The sequence below is a fragment of the Parambassis ranga genome, chromosome 17, assembly GCF_900634625.1.
Source record: "Parambassis ranga chromosome 17, fParRan2.1, whole genome shotgun sequence".
Taxonomy (NCBI): Eukaryota; Metazoa; Chordata; class Actinopteri; family Ambassidae; genus Parambassis; species Parambassis ranga.
Genome location: NC_041037.1, coordinates 4359901 through 4385081, shown reverse-complemented (window position 1 = coordinate 4385081; position 25181 = coordinate 4359901). Strand labels below are relative to the sequence as shown.

General features: G+C 40.4%; 1 protein-coding gene across 2 annotated transcripts; it reads right to left on the bottom strand.

The window, feature by feature from the left end:
• On the bottom strand, positions 1-23671 carry prkci (protein kinase C, iota). 2 transcript variants are annotated; one of them, XM_028427257.1, is made up of 18 exons: positions 23347-23671; positions 17011-17132; positions 14137-14226; positions 12376-12426; positions 11663-11748; positions 11275-11412; positions 11081-11135; positions 10127-10182; positions 9010-9186; positions 7527-7624; positions 6776-6862; positions 6538-6673; positions 6337-6424; positions 5045-5170; positions 4566-4645; positions 4271-4360; positions 1826-1941; positions 1-1736 (listed from the first exon to the last, which is right to left on the bottom strand). In XM_028427257.1, the coding sequence occupies exons 1-18, from the start codon at positions 23427-23429 to the stop codon at positions 1649-1651; spliced, it is 1767 nt and encodes a 588-aa protein (XP_028283058.1). In that variant the 5' UTR covers positions 23430-23671; the 3' UTR covers positions 1-1648. The 2 variants fall into 2 exon arrangements, with proteins under 2 accessions (XP_028283058.1, XP_028283059.1); XM_028427258.1 differs by lacking the exons at positions 1-1736; positions 1826-1941 and adding an exon at positions 3273-4054.
• Positions 23672-25181: the final 1510 nt, after the last annotated feature.

Below are 25181 nucleotides of genomic sequence, written 5' to 3'. Positions count from 1 at the left end.
GAGAGAAATAAAATGTTTATTTTACCATCTTAGTTTTTTTTTTTCTTTGAGCACTAATAATAAAGTTCACCAGAGTCCTGTGGATGGTAAACATCCCCAAAACACAACAAATACAACAAATAGTGTTTCCATTGGGTTCACCCAGTAACATTTTGGAATCAATGTAGTGATACAAAAAAAAAAAAAATCAAAAGCAAGCCTGATTATTCACAAAAAAGCAACGATAAAGAAAATAATATAACAAGTGTAACAGATAAATCTGTGTTCCTCCGGTCACCATATGGGCCCCAAAATCCAAGTAGTGAGAGAGATGCTTTGACTTCATGCAGGATCACATACTGTCGTAACAGTCAGCAGGAAGAGAGTGAGTCTTCAGAGCTTTGATATGCTTTAAAGCAGTTTTATAAAATATCCTATCATGAAAATAAACTGTGGGCATAGAAAAAAAAACATGGAACAAAGAAGCCACAGTTTCCAGTTTTTCAAAGCCACATTTCAGGACTTAAACTGCACCATGTTGCTCTCATTTCAACAGTGACATACGACAAAAAGACGCACATGGAATGAAGAAAATACAAAAGCAGAAAAGGCATAGTAATAGAAATGAGAAATAAATCTGAACATATAAATTCTATCACATGTTCCTTATATATACTGTACCTTCTAACACGTACCAGCAATATATTGTTTCAGCAAAATGTGTCGTTTTTTTTTTTTGGTCCTGCCTGTCTGAATGTAGTAAATATTTCACGGAATCAAACCTGTGCTCTAGCGTTAGGTGTGTGCTACTCTTCCAGCTCTTTTCCTGGTGACCGAGCTCTTTTTCCTTCACAGTTTGAGAACTCATTAGTGTTATACTGCTGCTGAAGTTCCTTCATTTACAGAAGGGACCTGAAGCAGACTCTTTATTTTCCAGATTACTCATCTGTTGCTCAGGATGGAACATTTAACACTTTATAACAGGTATGTTAAATAAAACATGAGAAAAATATATAGATTGTATCTTTTCTTTTTTTTTTAAAAAAGGCTAGTGTTAGGACTCTTCTTTTTTTTCTACAGAAGGGATGTCGCGACAAAATTAGTTTCAAAAATGATGACTGAGACGTCACTTTTGTCCGACTGCAGCTTGGAACTAAAAAGGCCTTGTCTAACGTTTATCCTCTGTAGTAGTTTCATATATATATATATATATACAAATAAAATATGCATTGAAAACAACCCACCAGTTGGAAGTAGAGGATGCTCAGTTCATCAATTAGCAGTCGTGCCCCCCCCCCCCATGTACAGCAATCTTGGAAGAACATTGTAGCCATGTTGGCTACCGATAAAGAGGCCCCAATGAGAGAGTTGATATCAGTGCAGATTTACATGATATAAAAATAATTAAGAAAGAAGATAGGCTTAAGGGCAAGTGGTTATAAATGGCAGAGTGTGAGACTGGTTTTGGCAAATAAGCGTTCTACTGTGCATGTGTGGTCCTCAAACAGAAGGTTGATGTCGTCGGGTTGTCTCATAACCATGCAGCTTGAAGACATGGAGATGCCACGTAAACACGTGCATGAGAGAGTGTGTTTGTGTTTGTATGTGTTTAGGTGTGTAGGTGGGTGGTGTGTATGAGCATGGACGTCATGTCTACCCTCCTCCATCCTCACACACACTCCTCCGCTGACATCAGAAGAGGGTTGATGTACTCGAACCCTTCGAACTCAGACTGGTCGATCTTCTTGACCACGTCACTACAATAAAGAGAAGGATGTATGAACAGTCAAGTTACCAATAATTAACCAAGTAAAAAAATAAAAGAGCCAAGGGAGCAGGGACTCACTCGTCATCGGGTGTGAGCTGGATGGGCTCATTGGTGAACTGTGCGTCAAAGTTGTCCAGTCCAAATTCCCCTGAGATGTTGGGCTTGAATGGAGGGACCACCTGCTTCTGTTCCAGCTGAAATAACAGAAAAGTCAACTGTTTTTCTCCCCGTACACTCATTAAAAACACTTGTGAGCTGCAATGATAATCTGCAAAAAGATTGATGATCAATAAGCAATTTCATTCATCAGCCAACAATTAGGGATTTTGGAATTGATCTAATAAACAAGCAATTGACAGGCATCACTTCCCCTCAGAGCTTGTGGCAGTTTATCCTCTTTTTTGACACTAAAGGAATGATCATTCATTAAAAAATATTTAGAATTCTATAATTATTGTGACCTGCAGAGTGAAAAATCAAACCAACACCACAGCCTTTTCTTTCTCCCCAACACAAATTGTATTCCTATAAATACTTTGTGAGAGTAACTGATACTAACTCCCTTTAAAATCCTTTACGAGGCGCCACGGTCCTCCTACCGCTGCCTGTGCCTGTCATTACAATCATCACAGCAGCGTACATGTACTCTCAATAAACCTCATCTGTCTCCCAACTGTTACCGCACGTGTTGGCAAGTCAGAAGCTGCACCCCCTGCAGGCCAAAGGACACACTGCCGGACCAACTTGCAGATTACGTTGGGGAGAGTTGGGGGTGGGGGTGGGAGGGGTTGTAAGCTGATCCGTCCAGACACTCTGACATACTGCTGTGTGCCTGCTCCAGACCAAACAGGGAAAAAGAGGTCACAGTGATCCCTGGTGAGCGGCCCTGTCTGTCTGTCTGTCTGTCTGTCTGTCTGTCTGTCTGTCTGTCTGTCTGTCTGTCAGTCTGTCTGTCTTGTCATCCACCAGCACATGTCTGTCTGTCTTTGGAGGTGAATCAAGTCTGATCCTTTACACGTGGACAGAGTTTCAGAGGCTCAGTACCTCCCCTCCAGAGGCATTTAGCGGTCTAAAGCACTTTAAATTTGGAACTTAATCAAGTTACACATTTGCAATTTCCTGCACAAACTATCCTCACCTCTAAAATTACCACAACAGGGGAAGAACGGAAGATGTCTACATCTACATCTTTTTTTCCCCAATAGAGTACAGATGAAGCCCAGAGCAAGATTAATCTACCTTTTACCTTTTTTTTTTTTTAGCTTTTACCGAAGAGGTAAAAGGTCTCGTGATACAACCATTTTAAGGTTTTCATTAATATATTTGCAGGATTTTTTTAGACAGTGGAAAATTCCTGACACATTTAGACCTGTTCAGGTGTAGGTGGTATTTTTCAGCAACAGATTCATGATGTAAAACATGACGCAGTGCAAAAACCACTAAAACATTTTTTGCACACAGGTATACCTGTGTGCTGTTACTACCAACCTTCAACTTACAATGTACAACAACACAAGTGGGTTTCTTTGTGAAAGAGAAACTTGCCAATGTTGTGATTACTGTAAATCTTCATGCAGAAGTACGAAACATTTACAGGTTTCAGCTGCTGTTTTTTTGCCATTTGCAGATGTCACAAAGGTCTTTCTCAGACATTTTAAAGCTAAAATTAATGTTAATTGCAACCAGGCAACCACATTATATCTTCACCAGCCTGTGATCGTTGACATTTCCGACATCAATTTACAGCTCATTGGGTTGTAAAAACAAAAAAAAGATTCTCATTCACTCTTACATGACAACTTACTCAGTGGTGAACCTGAGAACAGGAAGCTTCTGAAATAACTGAGTATTTATAAGTGAAGTTTAAATTTCATTGGCATTCCTGTGAGTGATTCTGAGATGTCTAAAGACTATAAATGGAGGCCAGGATGTTAATTTCCTGTTCCACATTCTTCATTACACTCATGTGTTTCAAGCATAAACAATATATGGCATCTATGCAAAACAGCAGTCGCAGCAAGAAGTAATGAAGGCGGTCAAATGTGGTTTGCAGAAATACCCTCGGGTGTGTTTGACAAAGCCAGTCTTCTAAAGCTCAATATTTCAGCTCTATGTGCTCCGTCTCTATAATCTGTCTCCTCTCATTTCCTTTCCATCTTTGGCTTCCCGTCTCAGTCCATGTGTTAGTCATCCTATCTGCTGTCAGTCTTCTGCCTGGCCTGTTTGTTCCTAACTGCCTAACTCTCCACAAGGACACGAGTCTCATCCCGCAGCTTATAACCCTCAGCTTTGACGGAGCGTCTATGCCTGCAGGGCAGGAGAGAGAGAGAGAGAGAGAGAGAGACTGACCCTGTGCACTTAGATTTGACCCTCTGCTGTCTAGTAGCAGTTTCCTGTTTTTTTCTCCCCCCTCAGAATCAATACCTGCATACATCAGTGCTCCATTTGAAATCATGATTAAATTTATAATTAAGGAAAGAGAAGAGTGAGACAGAAAACGGCCACAGAGAGTGAATAACTCACAAGGTCCCAGTCGACGTTTCGGAAGAACGGATGACCCATGATGTCGGCAAAGCCTGTCTGAGGGTGGCAGCCTAGACGCTCCTTGGGATCCTGTGGGAGGGAGGGTGAGAGAAGGGTGAGAAACAGTGGGAGATGACGGCACAAGGCTGAGATAACTGGCAAGTGAGAGAGTGAGGGAGGTAGGGCAGAAAAAAAAAATGAGGGCAGGTGACTGTAACAGAGGCCATAATAGTGTCATTCTCAGGGCCCAGCGGGAACTAACACTGTTTTAAGATTGGTGCAGGCTGTCTCTTACCTTGTTGAGGAATCCTTTGAGGACGCTGGCAGCTTTGACTGACAACGAGCGAGGGATTCTGATCTGTTTTTCCAATATTACTGCAGGAGGTGAAAGGAAGAAGGGGGGGGGGGGGGGGGGAGGAGAGGTGAGACAAACGGTCCCCTGAAGCCAAACTGACAGAGGATGGTACTGACACTGCTACAGTTCAATCCTGTCAGGTCTAACGGCGATAAACATACATACAGTGTCAGTGGCTTTTCATAAAGTATGATGAAAATCTGACTTCACTGCTCAACTCTCTAAAACCAGACTCACTGTAATGCTGTATTTACAATGAGATAATCACAAGCACAGACATAGGTTCACACATTCCATTATAACAGATGGCATGTGCCTGGTACTGAGAGAAGCTATTAGAAAGGTGTCAATGTAAAGGTGTTGTTTTTCTTCCAGCTATAAACCTTAGTTGTGTTCATGTGTGTGTGTGTGTGTGTTACCTTGAAAGAGGTAGTCTTCTGTGTTCTGGTCTGGGTTGTCAGAGCTGCCAACGATGTCAAACGGTGACCGGCCTGCCATCATCTCAAACATCAGAACGCCCAGTGCCCACCAGTCCACGCTGAACCCTGACACACACACACACATACACACACACACACGCTTATTGTACATTACGGCTCATATTTCAGGTAGCGCAGACAGAAATGAACAACGGCAGCCTGTAAAACTACTTTTATGACATGTTCTCATAAACATTGTGTACTTTCAATTACTGCATGCAGCATACCAGCAGTGTTTTAGGGTTACTATAGCAACTGCCTCCACCTTGAAAGCATCACACTGGTGTTGCATATTATCACAGCTTTCCCACCAATCTTCTGCAACACATGAATGCTCCCCTTTTATTTGTCCAAGCAAGCAATTAGGGCTCACCCATAGCGATAGCATAATACACTCGCATTTATCTTAATACATGTCATTATGTAGCACGATTTGCAAGCATAAAAATGATATCCTGATTATGAAGTTTAAAAATATCACTGTCAAAAAAATGCTTTGTTTTAGTTTTTTGCATGTTTCCTTTGCCAAAAAATGAACTACAGTATTTTTTTTAACTTTAAAAACACAGAAGTTTTCAGTATGGCTGGTGTTTCTGAAGGTTAGCACTGCTGTAGGACTGTATCACACATAAATACTGCACATCAGTATCCACAATTCTTTCATGTCAACCACAAAAGACATCAGATGGGGAAAAAATGTGCACGAGATTAAAAACAAATCTCCTTTTTCAAACGGTGTAACTTGTCGCTATGATACCTCCTTTAGTAACCAGGGAGCTTTTTCTATTTTTACTGTATGATGTGTACAGATAGATGTGCACGCAGTTAGGATGTAGAAATTGATATATGACTGAGCACCTGAAACCGCAAGTAACCTTTGCTATAAATGTCTGTAGCACGTTCAATTTTTGAGTCATTCAGTATAAAGAGTCATCCTTTGCATCATTTTTTCCATCCAGAGAAGAGTTTATACAGAGAAGTTTTATTAGGAGGATTTTAAAAAGGGCCTCTGTGTATAGTTCTCCTTTTCTATTCCCTTTTCTCTTGTAGGCCCCATACCCAAAGAGAAAAAAAAAAACAAGTTTCTGGTTTTGATGTTATGCACTGATATTATGCTCACAGAGTGCAGATAATCTATGTTCTACACCTCTGAGAGTAACATCTTATGTACTGTATCATCTCAAATAACCAGATAACATTTCTGGTAAGTGCCTGTGTGTTGTAACTCTCACCGTAGTCCTCTCCTCTGAGTATTTCTGGTGCGATGTAATTGGGGGTACCACAGAAAGTGCTCGTTGTATCGCCTGGTCTCAAGCCCTCCTGCAAAAACAAAACGATCATCAGCTGCAACATCCTCTTCCAAGGTGCTTTTTATCAGAAGTACGCTGCTGTGTTGTTCGAATACACATTTCTATTTATTATTTAAACCACACCTTGCACATGCCATAGTCTGTTAGTTTGATGTGTCCCTCAGAATCTAGCAGTACATTGTCCAGTTTCAGATCTCTGTAGATGATTCCCCGCTCGTGGAGGTAGTTGAGCGCCAGGCTAATCTCTGCTGAGTAGAATCTAAAAAAAGAGAGACAACAATTCATCACACGTATCTACACGAAGCCATCAAAGACGCCTGTGTTGTTTCTTTTAAGTACACATGAGACAGTGTGAATCTACCTGGCGTGTTCTTCTGGGAGTTTTCTTTGTCTTTGCATGTGGAACATGAGATCTCCTCCGTTTACATATTCGATAACAAAGAAAAGTCTGCAGAAAAGAAGTGTATTTGTTACATATCTGATAAGATCACTCATTGGTCATGGATGGGTGCACAAAACACAGGACAACAGAGATGATCCAAGGAAGGACAAATCTTTTTTTTTTTTTTCCCCACACGTTCATATTTAATGTTAAGAAGACATCATGCTGTGAAGGGCTTCCACCATGATGGGGATTTTCCCACAACCTTAACTGTCCTATATTCACACTTTCACCCTGACCCTAAAGGTAGTGCTTTCACATAAGCACACATTACCCAGAATAGCGGGCGTTGACGATACACTGACTCTTATGAGTCATTTCGAAACACATATGTATTGTTTTGAAATGCACTAACCTATTTTATTATTTTGGGTATGACAGAACGGATCACCCCCTCCACATGTTAGAGGCACATTTTGTTTTTTTTGGCCATTTTAAGAGCATTTTTTAGCACTATAATCCTGTAATACTGTCACACACATACAGACTGATTTTAATGAGGGAGACCCAGAATCTTTTTTTTTTTATTCCACATATTTTCTTCTTCCAACGCCTCAAGGTTTTAATGATGTCAACAAAGTGGGGTACACTCCTGACTGGACACATCAGGGTGATGTGATTTGATGACCCTTGAGAAAACATCCAACGTATCCAAGAGAAAGGCCCTAACCTGCTTTCTGTCTGGAAACAGGAGTGGAGGCCGACCAGGAAGGGATGATTAGAGGCTTGCTCAAAGACATGTTTTTCTGTTTGGACCCAGTCAATGTCCTGGAAGAGAAACACACAAAGACACACTCACATGTCAATCCGATCATTCTGGCATAGTACCCTTGAACTTATAAAAGCTGAATAAGCACAGAGCTCCATCGACCATGCTGTGAAGCTTGAGGTTCCCTTGAGTATTAGGTGGGCAGTGGCTGAGGGGAGGAAAAAAAAAGGGCTGAGCCAGGAGAAGCGCTCTATTGATAGCTGGATGGTAATATGTCTGGACACGGATGCTGCTCACGTTGACAGGACAGGGACAGCAGAACACTTCACCATTGATCGAGAGGCACCTGTCAATTTGTCAATCACACTAAGTGCGTCTAATCAAGGCTAACTACTTCTACCGCCGCTGGCTGTTCTGCTACATGTGTTCGCTGAGATCAATTTTTGATGACATGATGGTTTATCTACACCTTCTTAGAAAGACTGATGGATTCGAGGCAGACTGTCAACTCAATTTTAAGTGTTTCAGATAAGATGCACAAGATGGATGTTCAATCGCTCAAGACAAATGCTCATTGTGCTATGAATAACAGTTCCCCATTGATTGTACTAATTATATTAATTATACATGGCAGTGACTGAAGACTGATGACTTCACTATTAACTAACCCCACATCTCAATAGGAGGAGGCGTGTTGTTATTGTCACACTGTATAGACTTCAACACAAAGCTTAGCTTTACAGATATTGTACTGTATATAAAGACAAACAAACCTCTGACAACGACCTGATTAAAAAACAAAACTTAATATAATCCTAAAGCTAAAATAATGAGTCTGTTTATAACTGTACAATACTATTATTACATTAATTATAAACTACTGAAGTAAAAACAGGCAAACCACAAGCTGTTTCAATTTGACTATATGCTGCTTTATATCAAAAATCCAACAAAATGCTTTGAATTCTGGACTTGGAAGGTCAAAATGATTTACTTATGACTTAAGGTTTATACAAATGAAACAAAAAATTTCAACTAATAAAGAAGACAGTCATTATGTGCAGCTCTAAAAACCACTTTACGCCTACAGACCGCAGCAAAAACGGTGTAATAGTTTTACATGTTATTAACCTCTTTCACATAGAGATCATGATATAATGCGGCTATGACGATCCCCCCTCTTCATGCCTTGTTCCAGCACAACAAAGCCAACATAACATTTGCGTACTGTGTGCCCTCACAGGGCATGCCTGCTTTTGTCTGATCCACCACTCAAGCTTTTTGTTTAATGCTATAAATTCATGTGTAGCTTCATGCAAAAGAAACTGTTCACTGCAGATGGCTGCAGTTTGTATGAATTACATGATGCTCTCAGTGGACCCACCTGTAATAATAATAGTAAGTCAGTAAGGCATCAGCTGTGTTTAAAACTATTTCAATTTACCTCGTCGTCATTGACCAGCTCCTTCTTGACAACCTTCATGGCGTAGATGCGCTCTGTCTTTTTCAGCTGCACCAACAGCACCTTGGCATAGCTGCCTCTGCCGATTACCCTGAGCAGGTCGAAATCTGCCAGGCCAAGGCTGGAGGGTGATTTTCCTGTGTCTCTACTGCTGCGTGCCTGGGGGCAGATAAGAACATGTAGAGCTAGGAAATACTATCATACAAACACTTTACAAAATAATGCATTGAACACAGAGTTGACTCGGAGAATCTGTCATCAACCTATCTTTGGATGATATATTCACTGAACTATTGACAGAACTGGTGATTTGGTTCAGATGAGACTGTGATTTCCCTTTGGGTGGATTTGTAAATGAGACTGAAACAGCTCCCAGCACCATTTACTAAAAGTAAATCTTAGCAATGAGTTTATTGTCTTTTTAAAGCACCCACACATGGCCTCCATTGTATTAGATCTTCGTTGTGTTAGAGTCCTTCTTCTCTGTAACCCTGATTTCCACCTTCACCCTTTCCTCACCTACAGTATATTCTCTCCTCTCCTGTAATCTGTTCTGTAGTGAACCATTTAGACTACCTATCCATCTAACCTCCCTTCACGTGACAAGGTCCATCCCCAGAGTCAGACATGGAACTGTAGATAAGATCATTTGGCTTGCTCTCTTTTATCTCTGTCCATCTGTGTCCGACTCGATCCATTCTTTATCCATCACCAGTTCTCCTGCTCCGTTCAACAATCCTCCACAGAAATCCCCAAACTGCATCCCAAGCCATTAATCAGCCTGTGGTGTTAAGAGCCATGATAAAAGGTTACTTTATTAACTCCACCATAGGAAATCAATACCTACACAGTGCTGCAAGGGTGCCTACGTCTGCATGCGCTCTATATCACGCATGCACAGCAGGTGAAAGAAAAATCACCCATTTAAAAGTAGACGAAAACCTGCTTCCAATTACAGGTGATCCTATTCCTTCCCCCTCTTGCCAATGTCTGTCTCTAAATATACATATTACACACACGCATATCCATCGAGTTGATATGACAGGTTGACAGACTGTGAGTCACATATCTACAGTGTTTGAAAAGATTTCTCTCTCACCTCTTTTTCTTCTCCATCATAAGTCAGGCTTTCTCTGGAGTCTTTATTCTGAGGACCTAGGAGGGGAGGAGGGGGGGGGGGAGAGAAAGTGACAGACAGACAGAAGGAGAGGGGGAGGAAGGAGAGAGAAAAAACAAGAGAGGAAGAAGAAGGAGAGAAAATAGGTGTGAGACAGTCACAGGCTTTGTTCACAGCTCTGCAGTGCCAGAGTAATTTCTCCCTGCATGGTTAGAAAAGCAAATACCAAGCTTATATTGATCCCTGTTGAACAATACAACAAAACCAGACTTTTCTTTGTGTATTTTCAGAAAACCCTGATATAGGTCGTGTTAACACTTTCGTGCACATAGGTGCAGTTTAAAACCAGACTCGAACAAAGATATCTACACCGCAGGTGGCCTCTTAGTATCTTTAGCTGGAGTTCCAGCTGCCTCCCTAACAATAGCAACAATGATACTCTCTCATTCCAGTCAACCCCTCAACCACCTGACTGGATTTAAGTCTGGTGCTGTAGGTAAACCCTACAGCTGAATAACTTGTAGTCTGGGTCCCCAAGGTTTTGCTGAAACACACAGGTCCTGAGATCAATGGAATTATTTTAGAAATGTTAATCTATAGATTGTGTTTTTGGTCAATAAGCGGCTAAACTCACCTCTATTGTAATCCAAAAACACACACAAAAAAACAAATTTCAACAATATTCAACAGTCATATCTGACCAGTGTCTTTTCCAAACATTTTTCAGTTAGGATATGTGTGATCTGCTGATGTTACTCTGCTTTTTGGATGATTCTGTTTTGATATTCTGTTAATATAATGTTAGCCCCAGATACGTTTTTGCTTCCAAACAATCAAGCAGTGACATTATAATACATTTGACTGCTGATGAACATTTGCAAACACATTTGAGTGGGTGTAACGGTGAGAAAGAGAGAAAGAGGAAGTGTGTATTACCTGGCTGTTCAGTTGAGTCTAATTGACCTGATGGTGGACCGGGCATAATTGGTTCCTAGACAGTAACATTCACCATTAAATACAACCAGCACAGAAACAGAAAACTGTTCAGCACTATATGTGCTATATGAGTTGTGGCTGGTAATGATCCACTTAACACCATCAAGATAATGAGCATCCATCGCAGCTCTCACCTGAATCATCGGCCTGCCACACTCCACTGTGACCAGTTTATGGCACTTCTTGTGCACCAGCAGTTTGCAGTTGATGCATTTGTAGCCTTGTCTTCCCAGACCCCAGATTCGGTCTGTACAGATGGCACAGTGGGCTCGCTTTTCAGGAGGAGGAGGGAGAGAGAAGAATCAACATAAGCACAAAGTATACTTTTAGAAGATGCTACAGAGGCAGCAATGGCTTTTCCTCGTCTAGAATCAATTTCCTATTGATGTTAACGATTGCATTAAATGTAGCTGATGTCTCATTTTCCCTTTATTATACATTATACTACACTACAATAATTCAGTGTAAATAATAGGGATATGTTGGAACCCTTAGTTCAGAATACTGTTCATCATGTCTCACCCTGTTAAAGCGTTTGGCCTGAAACGCGTGACCACTGGCGTAGTAAAGCTTCCTCCAGCGCCGGGCTCCACGGCGATATATTGACTCTGTGGGGAGAAGGAAATAACAAATAAGACTTCATTTAATTTAGAAACGTGGTGTATTTACACCAAGGTCTGTATAATCTCAGATGAAGAATTATGACTAGATTCTTTTTTTTTATTTTATTATTGTTTATTTACAAAAACACTCCACACTACAGGCACACCTGCTCCTCTTCTTTGCTAATCACTATGATGATCATTTCTGAATGTGTGCTCAGGATTATTAATCAGCGTCATTTCCTTCATGTGACAGTGGCATGCTAATTATTGCAGATTTCAAATTTTCAATTCAAGAGGACAGAGGACCCTTGAAAATTAAACCCTCACATATAGACACACATATTGATCAAGCTGTGATTTCTCAGTGCTATTACTTTAGTAGTTATACAATTCAATATATGTGTCCTGAAGTTTATTAGCTGACCAGGACATCTTATTTGTGGTGCGTTTTGATGATGATGTTTTACAATTGCCCTTTCTTTGTATTGGATACCAGGAAACAAACCAATTCATTCACACATTTTATTTAGACACAGAATGTTATATGTTTGGAAAAAGGTCAATTTGTCTTATGTTTTTAATGCACATAACACACAATGTTAACCTAAAGTTAGGAAATGTTTCACTCACTGTCTTCTCCAGGACAGGGCATGCCAGGTTTCTCTGGTACACAGGGGAAAACTGGAAAGAAAAAAAGAGGCATTGTTATCTTTGGAAATCCTTTAATTCATCAAAAATGGCAGACAAGTCTGACAGCATTCATGTGAGGGTGTTTATATGCTGCTCAGTACATTTCACTTTCCCTCATCATAACGGCAGTCAAAACTTCCTGCAGTAAAATCCATCGCCTCGAGCAATCCATGATGAAATTCCCTTATGTTGTTTTCATGACACTGTAAGAGTGTTCGTGCGTGCGACTTATACAAGGAAGTGGGGGAAAAAAAGCAATCCTATAGATGTCAACAAGAGCGAGACAGATTGAGCTAGACTGGGGGGCAGGGTGAGTCAGAGGCGAGGCGTGGGCTACCGCCGGCGAGCTCGTTAACGAGCAGACCTGGTGGCCCCCCACGGCACCGTCACATCCTCTCTTCACCCCCCTCTTCCCATTCATCTGTCGCCATCACACTGGCATCCACTGCACTCTTGACCCGTCACCTCTGATTTGATTAAAACTTTACATTAACCAGAACCCCTCCATCCTCGCTACCCCCAGGTTACATGCTCACACACACAGACTGTCAATCAAATGTTCCACACAACTCTCGCCCCCTCCTACCACAGCGTCAGAGCTAGCCCTGACCTCCAGATTCATGGAGTTGCACAACTGTTTGTCAAGTAGGCTCAGCTTAGACAGGGAAGTGAAGTAGCTCAAGGGCCTGCAGACAGACAGACATCAACAGCGGAAGTAATGTTGTTTTCACAGGTCAGTGGAGCATTAACCATATGTTTTGATGCCTCTTTGTGTGCAGAATAAACAGAAATATAAATGCACACAGACATAGGAAAAGAAAAGGAAGCGTAGTCAGATTTGTAGACTGAAATCTGTAATTAGCATTTTTTGTGGCTTGACATACGTAAAAACAAAAAATCCTGTATAATCTATCTTCAGGCAGACACATTTAAGTGCTGCTTATTTATAATTAGTAAGCTGTAGAAAGACGCACATTCAAAATGTATAAGGCGGTGAATTCATTTTTCCAGTCATTAGCAATGAGCAGTCACATGGCTACTTAAAAAAAATGTGGTACATACAAATTTTATTTTTTTGTAAAATCAATAATCAATGATATTCTAGCTTAGTTGTTTCCTATGTTATGTTTTATGTCTGTTTCCATAAAAGAGGAGTGTGGTTATAACATACAGTTAAAGATAGATTTGCATTTGTTTAGATAAAGATATTAAAACAGTAAAGAATATTAAGTTCACAATGTTCTGAATGAATATAAACACACCATGTAAGGAATATATATTCATCATACATCATATTAATCTTATTTATAAATTTAAATAAACGGACATGAAAGAGTAATTGCATTTATCCGACTTTGTAAGAAGTTTTTTTGTGAGTCTCCTTCTATTATTGGAAAATACTAGTACTGGCAGGACTACTAAATAAATCCTGAGTCTGACAGGCTGTTGGTCTGTGTTGGCACGGCTCAACGATAATGCTATACTGTGTCTCGATCAAAGAACATGCAATAAGGCTGCCCAACAGGAAGGTGAGCGGACCAGCAAGAGAGCAAAGAGTCGTCTAATCTGGTACTGACCAAGACATTGGACTGAATCAACATCTTATTGGCCACAGCACATAAGAACGTCCTGTGAATCAAATACTGCAAGATGACCGTATGTGTTATAAATAAGGTCTGCATAAAAAGCAGCGATGCTCACCATGGATAATGAGCTCCGAGTCTTTGTTGAGTTCATAGAGGCGCAGAGCTTCCTCCAATTCCAGCTGAGAGGACACGGTGCAGGGGTCACCTAGCAGCAGAGGACAGAACAGATGTCAGTCCACACATTTACTTAAGAGAGCAGAGACAGTAAGAGAAATCAGATGAAGGTAGAAATCAAGAGATCCTGTTAACATCCTCTAGACTGATCCTGACTTCTCCTCCTAAAACATGTCATCGTTTAGGTATAGTACTGAGATTGACATTGAAGCCCGGAAGGTATTATTTGTCTTATGTCAGAACATCTGGACTGAAAGCACAATTAAAGGAATGATTTTATGATTAGAAAGCACAGTATGTTTATAGTGCAAGTGAGAAAATGTGTCTCAAAATATTATTTAGACATATTAACTGTGTGGCTATTTTTTTTAGAGTCTATGTACAATGCAATAAAAGGTGTGATTAACGCATTTTATCAGCAACTTCTATATATATATACATATACTCAACAAAAATATAAACGCAACACTTTTGTTTTTGCTCCCATGTTTCATGAGATGGACTTGAAGATCTAAACTTCATTCCAGATACACAATATTACCATTCCTCTCAAACATTGTTCACAAATCTGTCTAAATGTGTGATAGTGAGCACTTCTGCTTTGCTGAGATAATCCATCCCACCTCACAGGTGTGCCACATCAAGATGCTGATCTGACATCATGATTAGTGCACAGGTGTACCTCAAACTGCCCACAATAAAAGGCCACCCTGAAATGTGCAGTTTTGTCTCACAGCAAAATGCCACAGATGCCACAAGCATTGAGGGAGCGTGCAATTGGCATGCTGACAGCAGGAATGTCAACCAGATCTGTTGCTCGTGCATTGAATGTTCATTTCTCCACCATAAGCCGTCTCCAAAGGCGTTTCAGAGAATATGGCAGTACATCCAACCACGAGGTAATTTATTAATTTATTACCACATGCAGGTGCATTTTTTATTATTATTATTTATTAGATGTGAGGCTTCAATTATAATGTGTTTGAACTATTGCTCAGTCAAAACAAAACATGACAAAAATTACCTTGAAAATTAAAATGGGCATTCTTCACATATTTATCATATTTTAGAGTTGAATGAATTTAGAAAATAATCAGAGGAAGAACAATCAGCTGATATTTTCCTTCATCCTTCTATCCTCATTGTGCAATTAGGGGTTTGTAAACACACAGAACATTATTATCCACATTGCTTTAATCTTGCACATGTAAATAAGCGAAATCCCTAGAATGAGAGGTTATACTTTATTTTTACTTTTTTTTAAATGAATAAATGTGCTTAGAGCCTTTAACTCTAAGTCTCTATCGGGGCTTATTAAAGCCTTGTACGAGATCTAGAAAGAGGAAGTGGGTGTCTCGTTTACATGGCATTTGAGAGGTTATTTCAGAACATCGATGAGGATCAGGTTACTTGTAAATACACGGAAACAACAAAACAAGCAGTGGTAACCATTAAGTGGTACATACACTGTATCTCTATTTCCCTGCACAAAAGGCTGTAGGTGTAAAAGGTGAGAGCGGTACAGTAGGGCAGCATGGCATTAAAAAAGAAAAATCAGTCCGACCATTGTAGGTGTGATATGAAATGCAACACTTGAACTTTAAAGTAAACACTGGATAAAGTGTGTGGGTGTGCGCACGATGGTGGGAGACTGCAGCAGTCGATGCTGCCATTTCAAACTGTTTCCATTTTAATTGTACATGGATATTTGCTCAGTGATCAATAATTAAAATGCCACTCAAACACACACCTAATTATTTCCTTATCAGTAACAGGAAAAGTCAGATGTCAGTGTAGCGATGGTGGAGAGGCAACATGAGCCGAGGCTCCGGCCATTGATTCTATTCTTAGTGCTACACCTAAGTATTCACATGCAGTATAAATGGCACAAGAACTGAAACTATGACACATGACTTAAACTGATACAAAGTGCTGGAGGTTGATGTTGAAGTAGTGGGCGGACTGCAGCAGTCTTAACGTCAAATGTAACGTGACTGCTGGGTTCTATCTTAACCGAAGAGTTTTGGTTTCATGAAGAAGTGTTGTGTTTGTGAGCACATAACGGGAACAGAGAAATCATATCACAGGTTCCTGGACACAAAGGTGAGGACTTGAAAAGCTTGTTGTGTCCAAACAACAGACGTAAAAAATTTAGGTTACTATCTAGAACATCAGAGACTGAAACCAGCCTATTTGTGGGCATATTTTCTTTTAAAAAAGATTTTACTGCCTCACTTTCAGGGAAGCATTTTGTCTTGGAGAAGGAGCCTTTTTGAAATGTATGTCAGCAGCAGTAACACATGCTTGGTATTGATTAATTCTAGACCCATTTTCTAATTATTGTAAAAAAAAAAATGGCTGTCTGTGTGTGGTTTCTATAGAAGGGGCAGTGGGACAGACAGCCAGCACTAAACAGAGTACTTAAAAACAACCATCAAGCAGCTTTTCTTACTCACACAGGCTAATGACTCCTCATGTGGGTGGCTACCGGTGGGAGCTGATCTGAGTCTAATGAGTTTGGGCAGGCTGACCTTATCCTGAGCACAACGATCTGATGGCTCCATCTTTCCTATGACAATATTACTGCTGCCTGACTAACTGGCTGACAAGAAATTGAATTGGGTGGCAGTCCACTTTCTGGACTGACGAAACAAGACCAGTCAAGTGACAGGGACATGTGTAGTTATGTGTTCATAATAACAAATGGTACCAAGTAAACTGGCAGATTCAGAATCAACGTAAACTTTATGTTTCATATACATAGTCAATGTAGTTCCTCCAAAACAGTGGAGAATGCAGCTTTATCAAGACGCACCTTCCTCATCGATCCACTTCATGGTGAAGAGCTGGTCGTTGTCCATGGAGCACATATCCCTCACCTCTCCATACAGGCCCTCATATGAGATGGACGGTTCAAAATGTGTAATCATGATGTCCCTGCAAAAAAAGATTTTGAGGTTACATCAATCACACTGCAACCTCTGGGAATAAGAAACTTTCCATAGTTCAATTTGTGGCACACAGGGGTTGCTAAATGTCTGAAGAGTCCTCACACACAAACACAGATTTTCACCTCTGTGCTCTGTCAGGCACTGGCTAGATGGTGACAGAAAATCTATTCATAATCATAATCGACTATCGATTAATTGTTGATAAGAACTTGTTTGAATAAATTAGGACGTTCCGCCACTCCCCTGAGCGGCTGCCTCAGTTCTGCTCGGCATGTCATTTCTGTGTCTACATGGTCGTGCATTACTCCGCTGCTCTCTGTATTGTGCACGGTGGAGTTCGACCCCGATGTGCACACACACACACACACACACAGACACACACACACTCCCACCAGCAGACAGAATATGTGGCGTCAAGCACCGTTCTTTCTGTTAGAAAATTATTAGTAGCCTAGCCATGCCTTTGGGGATTTTCAGGTGCTGCGTGATCTCTGTGACCATGTAGCAGTGGTCTGTCAGAATACAGTCCCAAAATAGATCAACCGATAAGATCGATTCATGTTATTCTGCACTGCCATTTGTACTCACTGTGAATACGCAGGATTTTTTAAATCAGGATGCTAGTTGAATAGAACACATGGTCTCAGTAGCAACCCTCACTGTAAACAGGCTGCACACACGCCTGACTCCTGAACATGTGTTTAGGTATATTATGAATTAAATGAAAATGTGCATCCCTAATATACACAGATTTCTATTAAAGGTACTAAAGGATTTTTACTGCTAAGCAAACACTAAATATACTAACACCAACATACAAATAAGATATGTTTGCTAGAGCTGTAACTGATAATTACATTCATTATCTTTTAATATCTTGATATTTTTATGGATTTACTATTTAGTCTTTATTATATCAGCATAGAGTAAAAACAAATTCATTAACTCCAAGGTGACTCCTTCAAAATTGATTGATTGTTCTGTCTGGACAATAAAATCCAATATTTAATTGCCAATTATACCAAACAGAGAAAAGCAGCAACCACCAAGGAAAAAAAAAGTACATAACATGCTAATCAAATGATTAACTGATTGTGTCAGCACTACTCTTTACTCCTAAACACATTTTCTTTCTCCCTCTTGTAGACTCTTGTTTTTTTAATGGAGAGAAAACAAAAGGTGACAGAGAGCTCTTTTCCTCCCAAAACACTGCTGTGAGTCACAGTCTTGCTGTCTGTCACATTCATGAGCACATTCATCTGTACAGCATGGCTGTGGGTGTAAGAAAGAGTGAGAAAATATGAGCAAGAAAGGCTGCAAAAGAGTGAGGGACAACACCACAAACTAAATCAAAATGAATCACTGACAAAACTGGTTGTGCTTTGTCAGGTGGCCGCTGTGGTTAAGGTTCACCATCCACCAATGGAAGAGAAAACCCCCCGACACTCATAATCAACAAAAACATCCCTCGCTGCCTTTTCAAAAACATACACAAACATTACAGTAAGAGCAACTGTAGGAACTGTGAAGCATTTATCTCTGTGGAGGGGATCATCTGACCTTGATCTTGTAATTTTATGGCAAAGTTAGAATTGATAGTGCCTGCTCCCAGCACTTTGGACAGCCTCCGGGAGTCAATGGGACAACACGGGCAAAAACGGAATGAGAGTGGAGCAAACAGATGGAAGTAAAAGGAAAAAAAACATGGATGGGGGATAATAATGTGTAAAAGCTATCCCACCAGTTGGGGTGGAATAGCTTGGGGTCAAAGACCTCTTACTCTCTTTACTGCCATCATCAAAAATAGACCTGGTTTTTCATCAATGTGAGAGCTTTATAGCAGGATGATAAAACCCTAACACTTGGTGTAAACAAAGCACACTTTCAAGGACATGTACTGTACAAGTTGAAGCTTGGAGTGTGAAAGGTCAGTGTAGGGTAATACACCATTAAACACCAGCTGATAATCCGGTTTCGAATTAGCACTGAGTAACAGGTATTAAACTGCCTCGACTAAAAGTCACACATCACAAATGAAAAGGAGGAATACTACATTTCCTCGGCCTCCGCCCTCTGTTTTTATCCTCTTCCTCCATCCTGCTGGTGTTAATCATTGCCTGTGATAAGGGGAAGAAAAACACAGGCAACTATGCTCCTGGAGCCTGATGTCTCCTCCATGACCAGCAAAACAGGCAGGCCTACTGCCTTCTAAAGCTCTGATAACATCAGATGATAGACTGCATGAGCTTACACATACAAACACTGCAATTTCCACACTGTGACCGTCGAAGCACAGTTTTAAGGCCAGCAAGTGATTTTAACTGTGTAACTGGACCAGAGCTGTTAGTGTTCATTAAACTCTGCTGTAGTTAAAGTTTAGCCACATCTCAGGTGCTTCGAACCACTTCCTTTGTAACACGAGATACGAGCTCAGCTCAGGCCTACAGCTGATAGAGGAATGCTGACAGACAACAAAGTGATAAAAATAAATTAAAAGCAGGCAGCAGATAAAGTCTGTGCAGTGGAGCTGAAACATCTGTACACAATTGTGATTATCACTGAAGTCACCTATTAAAAATACACAAGCTTCTCTGATTGACTGGCTAATTTTTAAACAAAAAACATCATTCAACAGTCATCTCCTGTGTAATCTTTGCACTGTAAGCGACAATTGCTGAATGCAACTAGTTACATTAATTATTAATTATTAATCTGTAAGACAAGTTTTTAAACTTTCCTGTTCCTGCCCACTCTCTGGTATAATTAGTATGTAGTTTTTTTTTATTTCCAAATTGCATTTTTACGATTCTACAAATTCTACAAGGAACAAATCAAATATTTTTATATGACCCCTGAGAAATAATTATGATATGCCAAACTAGGATTACCTAATGCCCTGCGTTAGACAAAGGAAAGTGAGCTGTCAAATTCCTCAGGGTGACTAAGGCAGAAGAATTGTGTGGTGTAATCAACTGGGAGCTCATCATCAGTGAGGAACAGGGAGGAAGTGGCATTCCACACAGACCTGGCATTCCTCCACTCTGTTCCGTCCTACAGTACGGCAAAATTAAGGGAAGAGGAGGAGGAGGAGGGAATCTTGAATGGGAGTGTTGGCCTATGCTCCTCATATCTTAACTGCCATTTGTAGGACTCTGCATTCCCATCTGCCCAGCATGAAGCCATTCGTCACTGGTGAGCACTGAAGCAGGAAGAAGGGCCTGGGTGCATCTCTGGGCCTAGGACCATCCATCTCTCTGTCACTGCTTCTACGCATGGGTATGCCCCCTCCAACACCTTCACACAACCCACATGTGCACGCTAACAAGAACCAGAATCACTTGCAGACCCTCGCTAAAATAAATACGTGAATTTACATGCAGAGTTTACCAGAACAGACACAACCAGTCAGCCCACCTCCAGTAAAGATCAGGATGAATCAAAGACAGCTCCACTGGTCTAGACTTCAGGATGCTGTGCTCTCCTGGCAACACAGGCCACCTGCAGTGCTGAGCTTCACTCCTGCAGCTAACTAAACACACTCCTGCTGAGCCTGGGGACAAGGTCGCTCGCAAGGACTAGGCAGACATGTGTGTAACAAACACTTAAGCTGTATTACACATAATGTGGAAGATAAATCGAAATTACAACACGGAGATAACACACTACATCCAATTTAGCAGCTGCCAAGAATATAAGAGCACTCGTATAGAGATGTGTGATGGTGGGTGGCTGCATGGCTTACAGTGCCTGGGGGGCTTTTAAAGAGGAAAGTCAAAAGCAAGTGAAGGAACGCTTCCCATATTTTATATAAAGCAAGGCTTTTAAGCAATGATGCAGATAGCAGAAGAGCAACTCCTTTTAAAAGAGGAACATAACTGAACTGCTCTGTCAAGCCAGTGTAATCCCAGTTTCCTGCCAAACAGCATGCCTTACACTGGAATTCTGAAGTTGATCTGGTGCATAAGTAGCCTTGTTTTAGTTGGAATTGGCAACTGTGCAAAAAATGTTTGGTCTGGCCTGATATAGTGGGAGTGACATACAGAAACATGTGTATTTTTGTTTAGAAGACCATAAACAATATACAACTCAGCCTTGTGCTTGAGTAGTTTTAAACCACAAGCTAACAATTTCTTCAGCAAAAGGGTTACAAACAGTTTGCAATTTGTGTGATAGTAGTGGACCAAAGAAAACTGACTGATGAAACAGAAAGAAGGCAGCTTTTTAGACGACTCCCGTCAAACACCTACACTAACAACAGCTTCTCCAGTGGAAAAATATTTTGTTAAAAGCCTGACTAACTCCTTAACAAACACAGAACACGCCTCACTGTTCCTGAGTCTTTTGCTTAGTCTAGTTTTAAAGACCCATATGGCAAAACAAAATCCTTCACGCAATCTTGATATAGTCAAAGACTATACACAAATCAACTCTAGCTTTAGCTTTAGATAAACTAAAGTGCCTATAACATTTTCAGTAGTAACATGACAGTATTAGACACTTTTCTGCAAAAACCAAGCTATTTAAAAAGCTAGATTAGATTAGTGGCAGCTCTGATACCATGGTGAAACCATCCCTGATCCTGGTCATGTGGTCAGTACATTTGCAGACTTCTACACAGACAATAGACCTGAATGAGAGCAATGTGAAGGCATGCCAGTGACAGGCTGAGACTGCTACAGGCTGACACCAGTCTGTTGATGCCGACACCGATACTGACAGGAGACATGCAAATAGACAAGAATGGACTATATGCAGCATACTACACTGAAATTAGATAACAACACAGACATAAAATGAATTTTTAAAACATTTAGATGGCTTTCTATTGCTTTACTATAAACAATCACTGTATGCACAAATCAGGTCTTGTTTTTAAATAACCATACTGGTATAATTATTTGATTTAGAGGGTTTATAGACGTCTGTATAGACGGGAAACCGCACTGACATGAAGCTACTTATTCAATATATCGCCTTGATGTACTGTTAACTCCTCCATCTCCCACTTCAGCTAGGAAACAATAACAACTTGATGAGATCCTGGCTTAATGGATCCCGATAGATGAGATGAGATCACGTTGCATTCCCTCTTCGGCATCATAGCTCACATTCCACAGCAGCAATGTCATAAATACTTCAGGTGCCTTTCTTCTTTGAGATGACACCTAATGACCAACATACATTACAGAGTACCTGAGGTGTGTCACAGTGAGAAATACAACAAGTCTGGCTCAGGTGACTTGCACTACATGTTTTTCAAGCTTTGGCTGGCATCCAATCACAGGCTCCATCAAACAGTGACAACAAGGCAGGGAGTGTCATAGAAACAACGGAGTGATCAATGAGTTCCATCACCATGTTCAAGTGTGAAACTAAATCTCTTGAGATAATCATCATAGCTTCTTCTTCCGTAGGATAGCAATCGCTCAAAGCACTGACATGATCATGCCAACAACGATCAGCAACAGACAGTTGTAAATTAACTGTATAGTATAGTACAGTATTGATAGTATAGTATGGTCTAGTAATAGACTTCAACACACTGACTGTGGCTTGAGCAAATCTCTGAGAAGACATACTTTACCAAAACACTATAGTGAGATTATGCTTTCCTTAAATGTGCTACAGTGATTTGTTTGTACTTCAAACTCAGAAATCCGAGAACATAAACATCAACATTTAAACTTTATAAGGTTTTCCAAACATCCTCAGTTATTATATTGTTATAATGTTATTGAATTGCTGTATTTCACCTTTTAAGTTGCCAAAACTACAACAAGGAAACAAACGCCATTTGTAACAACATGCCAAATCCTTATCAATCTGTGCTGGAGACAGATACTCAACTTAGCTAGTAACTGTTAGCTAGCTGAGCTGACAGAGTAGCTCAAAGCTTACAAACTGTGTCGGAATGAACTGTTTTTTAAACAGATATGGACAAGTGTGACAGCTTCGCTGTCTAACAGTCACATTTCTTAAATAAAACAGATAAACTGGCTCTACGCTGACAACGCGTCTGGACAGTTTCACCTGTCTGCCTGGTCAAGTTTACCAAAAACCTGGTACCCATCATTAGCCAATCGCTAGCTGACTAAGCTAAGGTTAGCTAACTGGTTAGCCACGTTTCCAAGTCTAAAACTGGCAGTAGTTAGTTAATTAAGATGATCGACTGTATAGTGAAAGACGCGGTGATTTCTTACCCTTTATAATAGGCTTTCACCCGGACTTGGTGGGAATTCTCGCCGGGGTGGGACATGGTGCTGTCCCGCAACGTCGGCATCATAAGCTCAGCCGCGGACAGTTCCGAATCACCGATACCTTCCTTCCTTCTTTGGCCCTGTACTTGTGCACCACGCCCAAAACACTTTGTTTTTATGTTCAGTCGACAAAGTGAGTAACTACCGAGGCAAACGATGCTAAAAATGTAGAATTTGCCCTTTTATTCACAAACAAAAATAACATGTAAAGTAAAGAAAAACTTGCGGGGTCCGCCAAACAACTCCCTACTGCAAAGGCCTAACGACGGACGAGTCCATTGTCGGAATGCTGGGGGGTGGAGCAGAACTTGGTATCAGACGGACATGTACACTAAACACGAGTAAATATTACATTAAATCATTGTTGTTGCGTCTTCTTATAGATCTTGTGATTTATAAAACATGACAAACCAAAGTGATAAAAAAAAATATATAATTTAGAAGAATCCTGACTGTACCAAGTGACGCTTTTAATGTAGGTGAACGCTGCATTCAGGATCAAACGTCTGAGCTCGGAAAACATAAACACAAAACATAAACCCTCAAGACATCTCATGCATTCAAGTGCTTTGATTTGGAAGTAACAACATTGAAAAAAACAACAAAAGAAAAAACGTCACCATCAATCTAATTTTAGAAATGGGTAGTGTCATAGCCTAGATGTAATAATTCTAAAACTAATTGTAAGACATCATGTAATTTATTTATTTATTTTTATAGTAGAATGACTTTTATTATAATTTGTACACATAATATAGGCTGAAGCAGTGGCTTTAAAACATTAATTTATCTTTTAATTCATTACAATAGCAAGATATAGCAACTCAAAAAGGAATTCAATTCACAGATAATTTAAATAAATATAACTTTTAAAGTTACTGCACTAGCTTTTCCTTCTACTCAACATGCATTTAAATATTTGCTGTCATTTTTAAATTCAGATTCATAGCAGAATTCTAAATTCAGCAATTTAAAAAAAAAATTAGCAAGGTTTTTGGAAGCTGGCTTTATCTCGGATTTACCTGTTTTACGGCAGCACCTGAACACATCGTGGGGAGAAAATCCTCAAAAGCTGTGAAGTCAGGGTGAGATGACCTGTCGACAGAAACAGACTATGTGCTCAGTTCAGTTCTTCATGCCACGCATGCATCATTGTGAAATTATATGCATTTGTTTTTATGAACATATATTCTAACACTTAGACATAACACTTAAAAATAACACCTGCAGGTTATTTTTCTACATTGCTTGGACATTGAATAAAAATACTTCAGTATTATTATAAATAAATGTATTTTTCACAGAAGAACCTGTGAAAAATACACTTTACATTACATATAATTGTGTTTTTTTTGTCTTTTTGTTTTGGCTTGGTTTGGCTAAAACGAATACAGGACTTTCAGAGCACATTACAGCCTGTAGCATCCCGGGGACTCTCCTCCCCGGCTGTGGAAGGTCCTCCCGCACTGCGAGCGGTGCTGTGTCAGTGCCTCTTTTTTTTTCCACCGCCTGCTGTGAATCCTACCGTCTGATTTTTTTTTTTTAAATCTCCATTTTATCCAACACTGACGCATCAGTAGGCTTCATGACTGGGACAATGTGCCGGGAAATGGTCAGGTCCTGATGTCTATCAATACCAGGCAGGTATACCGCCGACAAGAGGTGAATGATCGTGCATGCATAAAGCGCTGTGTGATTGGAAGGAGGCAGTCCATCAGGAGGTGGGGGGGGGGGATATCCAGATGTGCTGCATGTATTATTTGATGAAGGTTCACATT

Coding starts and splice junctions, on each gene's coding strand:
- prkci (XM_028427257.1), bottom strand. CDS start 23,429: ATGATGCCGACGTTGCGGGACAGCACCATGTCCCACCCCGGCGAGAAT. Junction 6,674..6,775: donor CTCCCAGAAGAACACGCCAG/GTAGATTCACAC, acceptor CTCTTTTTTTAG/ATTCTACTCAGCAGAGATTA. Junction 1,942..4,270: donor GAAACGTCGACTGGGACCTT/GTGAGTTATTCA, acceptor CTGTTATTTCAG/CTGGAACAGAAGCAGGTGGT.